The following is a 15942-nucleotide window of genomic DNA, read 5'->3' on the forward strand; positions in this document are numbered from 1 at the left end:
GCAATTTTATTCGGAAGACTGAGCATCCATGAAGATGGCAGGCTAGCGCTCTTGAGTACTGTCTTATGGGAGTCTGAATGCCAGTTTCTGTTGAGGGTGGAGGAGGTGAGGCAAAAAAGTTAAAAGGCCATTGTTGTTGCTGTCCACTAAGTCATGTGCAACTCTTTTGCGACTCCATGGACTGTAGCCCACCAGGCCTCTCAGTCCATGGGATTCCCAGGTAGGAGTGGGTTGCCATTTCCTCCTCCAGGGCATCTTTCCAACCCAGAGATTGAACCTGTGTTTCCTACTTGGCTGTTGGATTCTTTACCTCTGAGCCACCTGGGAATCCCCTGAAAGGCCATTAGTCTTGCAGAATACCTCTTGGTTGAGCCAGCATGAAAAGTAGTTGTTTAGTTGCTAAGTCGTGTCCGACTCTTGTGACCCCATGGACTGTAACCTGCCAGGCCCCTCTATCCCTGGGATTTTCCAGGCAAGAATACTGGAATCTTGCAAAATATCTCTTGGCTGGGCCAGCAGAGGAAAAAGCTGTGCTAATATCTTTTCTGCAGCCATTGACAGGTGAGCAGAGTCCGAATGTGTGTCCCTGTGAGCTGAATAGAGGCAAGTCAGTTTACCATTAGTGCAGCCGGGGCCAGGTTCCCCTGAGGCAGGCCATTATGTTTGCTTACAGCTATTGACAGCATCCTTTTAGTGATTATATTAACAAAAGCAAAGAATGGCAAAGGTTAAATAAAAGAAACAGATCCAGGTTTTGCTCTTCCCTGTTGAAATTGATGACTGCTACCCTTTGCTGTAATGGAGACCACAGAAGTGGAGCAAGGAGGCTGAACCTGGGGGGAGGTGGGGAATGTGCTGAACGTACCTTGGAACACACTGGGTTCGAGGTTCCTGTGGGTTATCAAGTGGAGATTCTGGATGGTCAACATCTAGCTTTGTGGGAGGGTCAGCAGGTCAGAGAGAGGGACTGAGCTGGGCATGTGGAGTCACCCCTGTTGGTAATGGAAGCTCTTGGCCAGGACCCTCCCTGGGAGAGAGTGTAGTGTGGTTGGAAGCCTTAAGACATGGCTCTGGGGTGGAAGAAGGCCCAGGAGCCTTCAAAAGAAGCCTGGGAAGATGTGACTGGAGAGCCAGAGGACAGCGGGCCAGAATGGTCTGAATTAAGAAGGTGCGATTTGAGAATGGAGGGTTAAGTAGTGCAGAGGTTACAGAGAGGGCAAGAAGGAAAAGCGCTGACAAACATAGATGGGATTTGACAGGTGCAGGATGTGAGCAGGATTCCGAAGGAAAACTTGACAAACTAGCTGACTGGATAAAAGAAGCATGACTCAAAATGTCTCCATGGCATTGATGAGAGGCCACTGGGAGAAAATGGTACCAAGGAGGGGCTTTGTTGGAGGTGGGAAGTGGCAGTTATAAATTCGGTTTTGATCTCATCAAACATGACAGTTGAAAACAGGATTAGTGTTTGAGGGCAAGAAACAGGGCTGAGGATTTGATGGTGAGAATTGTTAACATGCCAAGTGATAACTGAAAACCATAAAAACGGGTGAAAGTAAAAGAGGGGTAAAGAGATGGAAAGGTGACATCTCCAAGTAGTGAAGCCTTGAGTCATTAAGTCCAAACTTGATGGTTTGGAAACCCGACACAGGATTTGCAGGGAAAAGGAAAGGCAAGGAAGGTGGTGGGGCCAGGAAGGTGGTTCCGATTTCAGCATTCATCCTCAGGGGTGAACGTGGAGGCTCCTGGGAAGATCTGTGTTGTCTGGGATGGAGGCTCAGGGACGGTGCTTGTCAAGACGTCCTGCGTTAGGGAGGCAGGGAGACCCGCGGCTCTTACTCCCTCTCCCCAGCCTCGGCCGGAGATTATCAGAACACACGCAGCACGTGTTACTTCTTCTGAGGCTGAGCTGCGGTTCGATGTTTGTGCACTCCCCGCCTTAGGTATGAAGAAATTGATTTGGAAACGGGCATTGTGGAGTCCAGGAGGGACCCGGTCCCTCTGGAGGATGTCTACCCCATTCACATGATCTTAGAGAACAAAGATGGCATCCAGGGCTCATGCCGGTACTTCAAGGAGAGGAAGAACATTACCAACGACATCAGGACCAAGATGTTACAGCCCCGCTGCACGATGGTGGAAGCCTTTGGCAGGTAACTCGTTTGCACTGTGGGAGACTGGTGGGCATCTTCCTGCTTTAAGTCGGGGTGTGTGGTCAGTGTGCCAGGACAGGGTGCAGCCCTGGTATTCTCAGAGTGCATCCACCCTGCCCTGACTAAGTCCACCCTGCCCTGACTAAGCCGGCCCTCTGCCTTCATCATTCCGCTTCTTTTGGGGCTTTTATCTTGCTCGGGCTGGGGTGGGGGTGGGGAAGGCTGCCTTTCTCTTCCCTTTGTGTCCAGGTTGCGTCCTTTGTTGCCTAGTGAGCAGTCCTTTTCTGAGTCTTCAGTCAGGGTCCCAATTTCCCAAGCCCCTCGCCCCATCCCCACCTCCCTTCCTACTTGATGGAACAGGGAGAAGCTTCCAGTGTGAACTCACCTTGCTGCCACCTTCTTCCTCAGCTTGCAGACTTGCCCCCCTATTTCCCTCCTCCCTCACCTCAGAGGAGACGGAAACCGGACCCGGTCTCAGCCGGTGATGTCTCTTCCTCCCTTTCTCCTCAGAACCTCATGCTCTTTCCCGCCTCCGTCAGCTGGCTCATCTTTCTCCTTTATTTTCAGCTTTTCCCTATTGACACACTGCTTTCTCCCCAGCCTGACACTGTGATTTGTTCATCTTAAAACAAGACCCTCTCCCCACCTCGGATCCCCTGTAACTATGACTCTGTCTCTGGAGCCAAGCTTCTAAGAAACAGCCACCCTTGCTCTCTGTCCCTCTGGATCCCCCCTCCCCTCCTGCAGCTTTGCAGTGCCTGCTTCCTGACCCTGCCCCACCGGGCTTCCTGGCTCCTCAGGAACCCCCCCCCCCCTTTGAGAGCTCTCCCTGGTGACGGCCCACAAGCTCTCTTCACACACGTAGGCCCTAACTGGGGGCTCCCTGTACATGTCATTTCATAATCTCAATCTCAGTTACCGCATCCCCTTGTAAGTGATTCTTTTCTTGTCTTTCTCTTCAGTAGACTGTGAGCTCCACAAAGGCAGATGCCATTTTTTATTTATCTTGGCATTGCTGGTTCTTTGCATGGCATTTAATCAGTGTTGGATAATTTGATGACCACAGTCAGCAAATCAGGCCTCGGGCAGGAGTCCTAGAGTCAGCTACTGGGAAAGGTTGGCGTTCCCACAGGACAGGGATAAACCACCCTGAATACATTTTTAAAGCAGCGAGTCAGCGTCCCTGTTTTCAAACTTTTCTCAGCTGAGCTCTTCCAGTTTAACTTAATGAACCTGTTTCGAGAACACAGGTCGTAAGTTTATGATGTGCAGTCCCAGAAAGAAGACTGTATTGTCCATCATGTGTATTCACTGCCTAACACTCTTTAGAGATGGACCGTACGGAAGACTAACTGGGTCACAAGCAAGGCGAAGGAAACTGCAGTTAAATGAAAACATCAACAACCTCAGCTTTTTACTTTTTGCCTGCTCAGTAGGAGCAGTGGAATCATCTGTTTTTTGGCGGTGGGAGGAGAGCAGAAGGAGGAACTGTCAGGCTGAGTGATGTGAGTGAAGACAGGCCTTAGGATCAGGCATCTGTAAACCACAGGCTGGGAGGGGTAGATGCTGCCTGTAGATGGGAGGGCTTGGGAGCCCATGGGCTCTCATGCAGACCCTTAGTGACTTACTCCCCTGGGAGAAGGAGCTCCTCCAGCTGGTGTGTCTCGATGCCAAGGAGTGAAAAGGATGGCTTCTCTGCCAGCACACCCTCGTGGGATCTCTGCGGCAGGGCTGGGACCCAAGACAGTCTGCCCAAGACAGCCATTTATTAATAAGTCAGCAGGTGAGGCCCCAGGGCGGAGTCTCTTTGTCTTCAGCGTCGGGGACTGTTCGGCTTCAGCAGAGAAGTCTGTATCCCAAGCCATTCTCGAAGCGCCTTGCTAGGACAGGGGCTCAACCTCTTCTGCAGGCATTATTTTTCACACACCCAGACAGTAGGAGGAGCTAATGGTTTGTCCCAGGTCTGCTCTCCAGAATGGCAGGTCCACCCGTCACACGGGGCACTGTTCTTGACTCTTGTTTTCTCCGCCCAGTTCAGGAGGTGAGTTCGTTCACTTAATAGATGGTTACAGAGGCCCTCCTGTAACCATCAAGACACTGAGGATGTCCTGGGGACCCAGATGACACCCTCCCCCCCCAACTTAGGGTGCTTATGACAGGAACATGTGCCCCCAAAATGTGGCCATTTCTGAGAGTGCCAGGTGTGTGATGAGTCCAGAGAAGGTCAGAGGTTGGGATGGCCTCTGGTTAGCATTTTTATGGAGAATTGAGGTGTCTGAGCAGTGATCTAAAGGATGAGAGTCAGTGGCCTAAGGATGAGGTGGGCAGAGGAGCTGGGCAGAGGACCAGTGGGGCCATTGTGGGTGTGGAGCCAGGCAGTAGGGGTGTGTAGGAGGTTCCAGGCTCTGGTGGGGAGTCTGGGTTTGGGCCCCAGGGCCCTGGCAGGACTGGGAGGGGCCCGAGCAAGGAAATGGTGAGACTGGCTCTGTTCCCCCTGAACACTCTTGTGGTTCTAAGGATGGAAACCTGCTTAACTGGGGATTGTGAACCTCTGAGCAGAAGCAGGAAACCATGTTCACTAAGGTTCTGCTTTTACACATTTTGATTTTCTTAAAAAAATTAAAGTGATTTTTTTCCCTCGATGGCTTCTGGTTTGCAGGTGGGGGAAGAAACTGATCATCGTTGCCTCCCAGGACATGCGGTACCGGGCCTTGATCGGCTTTGAGGGTGACCCCGACTTGAAGCTCCCGGACTTCTCCTACTGCATCTTGGAGCGGTTAGGCCGGTCCCGGTGGCAGGGGGAGCTCCAGCGAGACCTCCACAGCACTGCTTTCAAGTAAGAGGATGCCTTGCTTCTCTGCCCTAAATGTCAGGGCTCCCTGACCATCAGGCCCTGCCACCTGGGCAGTCCCAGCATGTGTGGTGGTTGGAGGCATGGTGCCTTCTCATTGAAGAGACCCTGGGAAAAAAAAAAGAAAAGAGGGGACTTCCATGGTGGTCCAGTGGTTAAGACCCTGCCCTTCCATTGCAAGGGCCACCGGTTCAATCCCTGGTCAGGGGACTCAGATTCAGCATACTGCATGGCACAGCCAAAAATAGGAAAAGAGAGACCCTAGGGTGACCAAAGAATTTATTGTTCAAACTAGATATTTTGAGAGTGGAAGGTGGAGCTGACCAGAAGGAATGCCGAGGCAGTGGGCATAATTTGAGCCCATCTGGCAAACCAGAATGCGTGGTCACCCTAGTTATTGGCTGCTACATGATTAGATATCCATGTCTTGTCTGATCAGCTCCTTGCTAACCCAGCCATCCCTTCCCACTCCATTCCTCAGTCCTCTGCACACAGTACTCCCACCCTGTCTCCCCATCCACCTCTCCTGGGCGTCTGAAGTGTGCCTTCGGTTGGGTCGCTTTCCATGGCCATTGTCACATAGCAACCGTTCTCTTAGGTTGACTGGATGGGGGAGGATGTGGGGATGTGTCTCTGGTATTCACGTCCTCTGCATTGTGGGGTGAAAGCAACCAGCAAAGCAAAATGACTGCTCTCTTCCTCTCCTCCAGGGTTGACGCTGGGAAGCTCCACTATCACAGGAAAATTTTGAACAAAAACGGGCTGATTACGATGCAGTCCCATGTGATCCGATTACCCACTGGGGCCCAGCAGCACTCCATCCTCCTCCTCCTGAACCGGTTTCACATGGACAGGTACAGTGTAAACTCCAGACTGCTTCCTTACCTCTGTGTTTCAGCCTGGTGTCTTGTGCCTTTAAAAATCCTAGAGGCAGGACTTCCCTGGTGGTCCACTGGTAAAGAATCTGGCTTCCCCTGCAGGGGGTGCGGGTTCAATGCCTGGTCTGGAAGTTCTGTGCCTTGAAGTGCAGCCAACGAAGAAAAGAAGAAAAAAAAATCCTAGAGGCGAAATCAAATATGACTAGCTTTTAGGAAAAAGATATTTTCCATCTGTTTCTGATTATGCAAATAAGCCATGCTTATTTAGAAAATCTGGAAATTATATAGAAAAGAAGGGGGAAGAAATACCTCTCCCCCAACAGCCCAGCAGTAGGGACTGTTAACGTTTTGGTGAAATTTAGGGGGAGGGTAAAACTAAAAGCCGATAAGTCAAATTTGATTTGTTATGGCGACAGAATTCTGTGGGTAGAAGAGAGAACAAGGGGCTTAAGTCAAGATCTGTATTTAAATCTTTGCTCCTGACTTGGGCGCAGTCACTTGACCTCATGGAACCTGTTTTTCTCTTCTGTAGAGAGGCCCTGGCACAGCTTGGTGCTCGTTCCTAAGCAGTGAATATCTGTGCCTTTGTATTCTTTCATTCATGGAAAGGCAGGACAAATAAACAAGTCTCCCGATCCCATACATTTGCTCTCCCTGCTGCTAGACCTGTGGGTAGTGAAAGCCAAGTTCACCTTCCCCAGTGGCATGACAGCATCTTTCTCTCCGCCCCTCTCCCAGCACGCCCCCCTCCCCCCAAACCCCTCATTCTCTCCCTGTTCCCCACAGCTGAGGAGCCCTGGGCTCCTTTAATAGCTTTCTGTGGTGGCCATTAGCTTGTGAGCATTTATTATGACCTCCACTTCACATTAAAAATGCAAAGGAAGGGAAGGTCCTTCACACCAGTGAAGTGAGAGCAGAATCAGAGATAGGTCCTGGTTAATACACAGAGCACTGTATTTCAGTGAAGGACACCTGGGTTCATATTTTGTGCCTGAATTTTAAAAAAGCTGAACTTCTTTATGAAATCATCCCTATCCTCTCTTACCATCTGATTTATAAGGAAATGTATAAATAGATGCTTCCTAAAACTTTACGGCATTGTTGACTCAAAAAATACAACCTCAAAGCTGAGGATTATATTTTATTCTGTGGGAATTTGTAGGACTTTCAGCCCCAAAGGCAGCATCTCAAGCAACCCTGAGAGAACTGCTCTGAGGAGATGAGGTGAGGGGAACCGGGTTATATAGAAGTTTTGCAACAAAGGGCGTGAAAAATGGAATTATTTCCTGCTGTATCAGTAAGCAAGGATGTCACAGTCATCAACAGTTACATCCATCCTGCATGAGCTGGTGAGCTCTGAGGAAACTCAGGATGTGAGAACACAGGACTCAGGCCCAGATAGCTGAGGTGCTCATCAAAAGAATGATTTCAGTAAGCCCTGGCTCTCGCGTCTTCCCACACAAAGAAAAGCGCTTAATTCCTTAACTTGGCATATCTGGTTTTCCCTGGTTGAGAGCTAGGACCTCAAATGCCAGCATACCCCTCCCCCCCTGAAAAGGAACAACCCACAAACAAATGAAAAAGACATGATTAGATCAACAAACTTAAACTTGAATACCAACTAGCAACTTAATATTGAATATTTCCCAGTTCACGTGAAACCTGAAAGTCATTTTGGCCAGTTTCTTTTCTTTAATTTGTAAGCTCTTGCTTTTAAATTGAATAGAGCTCTTTATTAATTCAGTTTTTTTCCAATGGAAGTATAGTTATTTACAGTGTTGTGCCAGTCTCTACTGTACAGCCAAGTTACTCAGTTATGCACATATAGACATTGTTTTTTTATATTCTTTTCCATTATGGTTTATCACAGGGTGTTGAGTATAGTTCCCTGTGCTATGCATTAGGAGCTTATTGTTTATCTGCCCTGTATACAGTAGTTTACATCTGCTTATCCCAAATTCTTGGTGCCTTCTCTTCTCCCGTCCCCTCCCCCTCAGTAACCACAAGTCTGTTCTCTGTCTGTGTGTTTCTGTTCTGTAGATAGGTTTGTTTGTGCCATATTTTAGATTCCACATGTAAGTGATATCATATGGTGTGTAAATTCAGTGTTGATAATACTTTCCAGAGGTAGGAATATCTCATGTATAATGTGTACACAGACATATGGTATAAAACAGGCAAAACTGGAGATCTCATGACTTCACTTAAAAAAAACACTCCTTTATGAGTCAGGTATTGCAGTGTAAACTTGTGTGTGTGTGTGCGCGCAGTTGCTCAGTCAGATCCGACTCTTTGTGATACCATGGACTGTAGCCCGCCAGGTTCCTCTGTCGGTGGAATTTTCCAGGCAAGAATACTAGAGCTGGTTGCCTGTTCCTACTCAAGGGATCTTCCCAACCCAGGGGACAATATAAACTTACTGGTTTACAAAGAACAGTCGGAATACATTAAAGTGGCTTGCTCAGATGACTAAGGCTTTACTATTTGTAAAATTTGGCTGAGGGAGCATTCCCTGCGGTTTGAATTTTAAAACAGCCACTTTCTGTCTTTTTTTTTTTTCTCTTGGATTTAAAACTGCCACTTTCTTTTTTTTTTTTTTTTCTTGGTTTCAGGTCTTGCCTGATTGACCTAATTAATTAGGCTAAGTCTCAGGTCCTTATGACCCATACTTAACATTTCTGGTTTGTAGAGATTTGCAAGAGAAAGACAGTTACTTTTCATCCCCTAAAGAGCAGGTCTGTCACCTAAATGATTCTGGAAGATTGATTTGTCTGACTTTATGTTTCAGTGAGACAATAAGTAAACTGAAGTTTAGGAGTTCTATGTTCTAAAACTTAGAATTTATCATGCCTCCAAAGGTTTGTATCAGGCATTTAGCAAAGATCTTCTGAGTTTACAAGTTAAACCCAGAGCAAAATCACCATTTTTATTTTTATTAGCCCTTGAATGTTAGTTTCCAGTTTTTACTTATTTGTATGGCTCAGGTAACCCTATTGGTTTCCTTTAACGGTTCAGTTAATATTTCCTGAGGGGTACATTTATTGATATATACCTGGTCTTATAATACAACACAGGGAACACATTCCCCAATGAAACACGTCTACCCCTCAATATAACTAAAAGAGATGTAACCATCTTAAATAAAGCCCAGTTAAATATACCAATTTTATACACTTTCATCTCAATTCTGTCTACTTTGATACCTTTTAACTTTGGTCTTCATTAGCATTTAATCAATAAGGTTTGATCTTACAGGAGGAGTTTCAGAAGTTTTTCTTACCTTCTTTTATTCCCTGTCCATTTTATCAATTTATATAAAGGGCTCTGGAATCCCTAGAGTGAGGTTGGGCCAAGGAACTCGGGCCCTTTGGCCCAAATAGTTGCTGGTTGGCTATCTCAGTGTAAATTTTTTTGTTCCCTTTATATGTGAAAGGGAAGGCTGCTCAGTCGTGTCCAACTCTTTGTGACCCCATGGACTAAATAGTCCATGGAATTTTCCAAGCCAGAATACTGGAGTTGGTAGCCATTCCTTTCTCCAGGGGATCTTCCCAACACAGGGATCGAACCCAGGTCTCCCACATTGCAGGCGGATTCTTTACCAGCTGAGCCACAAGGAAAGCCCTCGCTTTATATAATTTATATTTATTTGTTGTTGTTGTTTAGTCACTAAGTCGTGTCCGACTCTTTTGCAACCCCATGGACTGTAGCCCACCAGGCTCCTCTGTCCGTGGGATTTCCCAGGCAAGAATACTGGAGTGCGTTCCCATTTCCTTCTTCAGGGGATCTTCCCAACCCAGGGATCAAACCTACATCTGCTGCATTGGCAGGCAGATTCTTTACCACTGGGCCACCAGGGAAGCCCAAATTTATATTTATATTTATACTTATATAATTTTGTACATATTTAAACTGGGGTAAATAGAATGACTTATTTGACTTTTAATGTTGAGGACCAGTGGGGACATCCTTTTTTGATGTTGCATTTAACCTTAGGAAGTGTAATATCAAAACCCTGTGTTTTAATCACATAAATGTCCATCTTATTTATCCCATTTTTAATAACCATCTAAAGATTTCTTTATTCATTTGACATAAGTCCTGGTTTAAAAGATTTCTACCTTCTTGGAAAAAGTATCTTTCCTTATAAGTTTATTTACTGTTAACCATGATTATTCTAATCTTTTTCTTAGCATCTGTAAGACCCATTGAGGGAAAGCACAGACCACAGATAAAACTTCCCAAACCAGTTTTTCTCTGTTTTAAATTAAAGAAATTCTTCAGTATGATCAAAAGATGTAAGCATTTTAAACAATCATTTCCTGAAAGTTTTAGCCACAGAGTGCAGTCTGTATGCTGCTGCTAGTTAGGTGACCTTGGCCATGTGACCGAACCACTCAGACCCCCCAGTCTTCCTGCTGTAAAGGACAGGAGTTGTTCCCTGAGACTGAAGACCAAGGGTTTGTAGTTTGATAGGTTGTCATGTAAACCTAGACATCTTTTAAAAAATAGGCAGTCATTACTAATAGGTCTAAAAAAATGAAGTGTTTGTGTTTCTCACAGGAGGAGCAAATACGACATCCTCATGGAGAAGCTTTCAACTCTACTAAGTGCACGGAATAACCGGACTGAGACCCTGGGAAAGCTGAGGGAGGAACTGGTGAGTTGCCGGGCCGCCCTCGTGCAGGGCTGAATGTGTCCGTATCCCAGGTGGCATCTTTGTCAAATGAAGGCTCCGTGCATTGCAATCAAGAGCTCTATTACGGACTTGACCACCCCCAGGCCCTCGTGAAACAAGCAGGGTTTTCCTTTGGTTTATACAAAATGGAAAAGGGCTCAGTCTTTCATTTAAACCCCTCCCACTCTTGGGTGGCCTTGGTTTTCCGCTGGGGTTTGTGCCAAGTCCAGCTATAAAAGTTCCTGTGGAGCGGTGAATCTGGGCACTAAGATTTACTTTCATAATCAGTTCATTTCATAATCAGGCTTGTAAGTTTCTTCCCATTGGTTTTATAACCGTGTAACTCAGATTGGGACTTGAACCCACGGTCCTTTAGCTGAGCTCACAAAGCTGATCTCAGGACTTGAAGCTCAGCTTCTTGATGTCTCATCGTAGAAATAATTCAGTGAGAGACAAAGTGATAGGTAAGAAGTGGATTTACTTAAAGAGGAACACACTCCACAGATAGAGTGTGGGCCATCCCCAAAGTCAGAGCAGCCCAGGAATGTGGTGTCGTTGGTTTTTATGGGCTGGGTAGTTTCATAGGCTAATGAGTAGGAGGATTATTCCAACTATTTCAGGGGAAGGGATGGGGATTTCCAGGAATTGGGCCACCGCCCACTTTTTGGCCTTTGCTGTTGGGCCTCAGAACTGTCATAGCACCCTTGGGTGTGTCATTTAGCTTGGTGATGTGTGATGATGGGCACACGCTGAGGCTCAAGGTCTAGTGGAAGTCCACTTGTCCACCATCTTGGACTTAATTTGGTTCTAATCAGTCTGTGTCATGTCCCTGGGCTGTGTCATTCTTTTAAAGTTTGTGCCCTGCTCCCTTTCCTCCTGTTTCAGGTTTTGTTTTTTTTGTTTTTTTCTAAGATTTGTTTGTTTGTTTGTTTGTTTGCTCTGTTTCTTGGCCGAGCTGGATCTCAGTTTCAGCTTGAGGGACCTTTAGTTGTGGCTTGCAATTTCTTAGCTGCACCACATTGACTCTAGTTCCTGACCAGGGCCCCCTGCATCGGGAGCTCAGTCTTAGTGGCTGGACCACCAGGGAAGTCCCCTGTTTCCAGTTTTATACTGAAATAGCGGAGTGACTGTACTGAGAAGAGGTGATATGACACAGGGAAAAAAGCAGTTATGGGCGGACCTGCTTCATCTCTGGGCCCAGGAACCGAGGCAGTGATGAAGAGAGAGTGAGGGGAGAAAGCACCAGGGTTGGGGGCTACTGCTTCCTGTCTGAAGTGAGTGCTCTTTGGTAGAAGTTAGGAAAGAGCTGACACTGGAAAAGGGAGGAAAATAAGATTGCCCTGCAGGTGGAACGGTAGGACCTAAAATTGAGGTTTGCAGGGTCATAGTAATTAGTCCCCAGAAGAGCATGCAGTCTGATAATAGCCTCCAGGAAGATCCTAACTCCTCACCTGTGCTGCCCTGGGGAGGCTCTGCTTTCTGATCTCACTGTGCAGAGAGAGGGGAGACCTGTCTCCTCTACGGCTCAATGCATCACATGCCCAAGTCTCTTTGAAGCAGAAGTTATGGGGCTTCCCTGATGGGTCAGTGGTTAGGACACCGTGCTCTCACTGCCGAGGGTCTGGGTTCAATCCCTGGTTGCGGAACTAACATCCTATAAGCCACACAATGAAGCCAAAAAATAAAAAGGCAAAGATTATGAACCAAGGCTCGTAGGTCAGATCTGGCCTACACATTGTTAAGAAGAACTTTGGCGTAGCAGTAGGGTCTTTTAAGAAATGAGATTTGCATCAAAATCTAAGTTACCAGCTTCTCTTGAAATATCAGAGGCTCTGGCCAGCCTGGGCCTGCGGTCTCTCGTAACAGCAGTTGTATGGAGCTGGCTGTTAGCTGGCCAGTGCCCTGCTGCCGGCCCCTCCACCCCGACCCCAGGCCCCTTACCTCCTGTCAGCCCTCAGGCACCTAGGCAGTGCCATTTGTCTCTCTGTGAGCACTGCTGTTGAGGAGGAGGAAGTATTTCTCAGTATCTGAGTATCTGTGCAAATTGAGGAATAAAAGGTAAACTGACAAGGCCTCTTCCTGAGAGACCCTAGTCAAGAATAAGGAAACTCCTACACGTTCAGCGAAGAAATATCTGCCCACTTTATTCTTTCTATTGCCTGTCCAGCCCATATGGACACTGGAGATTGATACCCTCTGCCCTATGGAGTCACTTGAGGGTGGAGAGAGGGGGTGGGTCTGGTCTCAGGTCGGCACTGGGGAAGAGCTAAGTGACAGAATTTGATTGACATAGGACATTATTTATTCATGTATTTATTCATTCATTCAACAAATACTCTTTTTAATTTATTTATTTTTGGCTGTGCTGGGTCTTTGTTGCTGAGCTTTCTTTGCTCTAGTTATGGCAAGCAGGGGCTCCTCTAGCTGCTTCTCTTGTTTCAGCCAGCAGGCCCTAGAGAGTGGGCTCAGTCGTTGTGGCTCAGGGGCTTAGTTGCTCCGCAGCACGTGGGATCTTTGCAGAGCAGGGATCAAACCTGCATTGGCAGGCGGATTCTTCACCACTGACGCACCAGGGAAACCCTCAACAAATACTTCATTGAGTGTCCACTTGGAGTCAGAACTGCATTCCGCAGCACAGTGACAAAAATTAACGAGGGTGACAGTCTCAGGCTGTCGTGGAGCCATCTAATTGGAGAGACTGACGTGACCACACACTCAGGCCAGACTGTTCCTTGGAAGGATGTGTCTGAGCTCCATGAAAGGAGAGCTGGGAGATGCTTTGTAGAGCGAGTTCCAGTTACGCTGGGCTTTGTAGATGAAGAGGGCAGGAGGACAGGGAGACCAGCTGGAGCAGAGGTGTGGGGCTGTGGGAGACGCTGGGGGTTTCCGAGGTTGGCAGTGACCCAGGGGCAGCCAGGCAGCAGTGTGCCCCTCGGGAGTAGTAAGAGAGGCGGCTGGAAAGGAAAGTAGGGGCCAGATAAGGAAGGTCTCGAGTGGCAGGCTGAGGAGTTGGGTTTCAGCCTTAAGCCTGAGGAATTGCTGGTGGCAGTTTCTAAGTAGAGATGACACAGAAGTACGTGCGTGCTCAGTCATGTCTGACTCTCCGGGATTCAATGGACTAGAGCCAACCAGGCTCCTCTACCCATGGGATTTTCCAAGCAAGAATACTGGAATGGGTTGCCATTTCCTACTCCAGGGAATCTTCCTGACTCAGGGATCGAACCCAGGTCTCCTGCATTGCAGGTGGACTCGTCACCACCTGAGCCGCCAAGAAGTCCAGAAGAAGAATGTTTAGGAAATAAGCTGGTGGGCAGAGGGGAGGTTGGAGGCAGGGTGCAGAGGTGGGTGTTGTGGCCTCAGGGTGGGTGGGTGACTTGGTGAGGGACTGAAGCTAGAGTGTGAGTGCTGGGGGAGGGGGACAAAGGAGAAGGAATCTGTTGTCTGGCTTGAGTGACAGCCCCTCCCTAGGATGGACCAGAGTTTGAGGGACCCTGTGGGCCAACCACCCACCATGAGGACGGCCCTGCACATGTGAACGCTCAGCCCATGTTTGTTGAATGAGTGTATGACTGAGGTAAACGGTTCAGAAAGAGGAGTGAGTTTGCTCAAGGACGAGGCATAGAACAGTGGTTTTCTGTCCCCCCACCCCCACCCCGCCACACACACTGTAAGGCTGGTGGGATCTTAGTTCTCTGACCTGGGATCAGACCCTCACCCCCTGCCTACAACGGAAGCACGGAGTCTTAGCCATTGGATCACCAGCAAAGTCTCACGACAAATTTGATTGTAGGATTTATAGAGTGTGGAGATCTTCTGGGACTTTGACTTGGTAATAATGTCTAGTCAACAGCTGGAAATAGGGGTCAGAGAAGGCTGAGCAGGATTTAGTAAATAATTAGCCTCCAGACGAGGTGGATGCCGTGAATATGGATGCTGTCTTTCGGGGGGAGTGGGAGGGAGGCTAACTTCTCTCTTTAGCTGGGCAGATTGTGCAAGTCCTCCACGGCAACCCCCTGTAAGGGAAGGACTCCACCACCCTCCATCCTGTGGGCAGGTCATGGGAGTCCTCCTTGGCAGCTCTCCTGTAGGGTGGTCCAGGGCTCAGGGCCATATGTAGAGGGCTAGGGTTTGATGGATAGGTGTCTGCAGGGTCTATCCACGGTGCTGGGGGCACAGCTAGATTTACGGTAGGTGCCATTTACGTGCCAGGGGGCTGAATGCACTGTCTGTGAGTCGTCTGTATTTCTTTGATGACCATATGTTCTGCTGCTGAGCAGCCAGGCTCATCTGAGAGTTGATCACATGTACGCGGCTGCAGCAGCCCTGGGCCACGCGCTCTCTCTCTCCCCCCAGAGTGTAAAAGGAAACCTGGGAGACGCCGCAGACCACTCTTAGCAGCGCCTCCTTTGGTTCAGGTGATCACCTGCCTCGCTGGTCCAGAGGAGGCAAAATCAAATGGTAGTAGAGGCCTGGAGGGTGGGTATGAATTATTTGAGGGAGTTCCCTGGTGGCCTGGAGGTTAGGAGTCAGCGCTTTCGCTGCTGTGGCCCATGTTCCGTTCCTGGCCAGGGGAACCTGAATTCCTGGAAGCCATGCAGTGCAGCCAAAAACAACAAAAAATTTTTCTTGACATCAGTACGGATTCAAGAAATCTTTCACTTTCCTCTTAGCTATCATGAGAGAAAAGTAGCACAAAAAGGGTGATAAACAGGAACTGACCTTCAGCCTCACCATGTAAAGGGTCTGATGGCTGGAGAAGGCTGGGGCGTCCGGGCCAAGCGTGCCTGTCTTGAAGGAGCAGCTGGTCCTTACCTCCCGCCGGCTACTGTTGTGATGAACCACAAGCTAGGACTTGTTGCCACATCCTGTTTTCTGAGAGAAGCCAGAATCTTTTGTGGGTTTTTTTTTTCCATTTTTTTTTAACATAAAATTTCTCACTTTTCAATGTTGGCAAGTAAATTACTTTCTTCAAAAAAAAAAGCATGTAGATGGAAACACATGGCCTGCACTGGTGGCAGCTGTTTGGTAACCCTGACAGCTTTAGGAGTAGATATGGTTATTTTGGTTTTTCCACTGGACCACAAGGGAAGTCCCTAAAGGTTTTATCTTTTTTTAATCTAAAAGTTTTTTAATTTAATTTTTTTTCCTCTTCCACTGCCTGTGGGAGTTGTGTGTATATCTGTATATATCTATTAATAATTTAATAGTAGGGGCTTCCCTGGTGGTCCAGTGGTTAAGACTCCACACTTCCACTGCAGGGGCCATGGGTTTGATCCCTGGTCAGGGAACTAAGATCCTACGTGCTACATGGCATGGCCCCCCCATCCCCAGAAATTAATAGTACACTTACTTGGTTAAAAAACCAAAACACTTACAAAAAAGTAT

General features: G+C 47.7%; 1 protein-coding gene across 4 annotated transcripts in view; it reads left to right on the forward strand.

Moving 5' to 3' along the window:
• GTF3C1 (general transcription factor IIIC subunit 1) overlaps positions 1-15942 on the forward strand; it is a 76871-nt gene that overhangs the window by 2639 nt on the left and 58290 nt on the right. For all 4 annotated transcript variants that reach the window (XR_014072323.1, XM_081553385.1, XM_081553387.1 and 1 more), the window contains exons 2-5: positions 1944-2153; positions 4813-4989; positions 5715-5858; positions 10443-10539. Coding sequence is in view for 3 of the 4 variants with exons in the window: in XM_081553385.1 (XP_081409511.1) it covers positions 1944-2153; positions 4813-4989; positions 5715-5858; positions 10443-10539 (628 nt within the window). In the remaining variant the exon portion in view is untranslated. The remainder of the gene's footprint in view (positions 1-1943; positions 2154-4812; positions 4990-5714; positions 5859-10442; positions 10540-15942) is intronic.

The sequence above is a fragment of the Giraffa tippelskirchi genome, chromosome 13 (genome assembly GCF_054371585.1).
Source record: "Giraffa tippelskirchi isolate mGirTip1 chromosome 13, T2T-mGirTip1v1.2.pri, whole genome shotgun sequence".
Classification (NCBI taxonomy): Eukaryota; Metazoa; Chordata; class Mammalia; order Artiodactyla; family Giraffidae; genus Giraffa; species Giraffa tippelskirchi.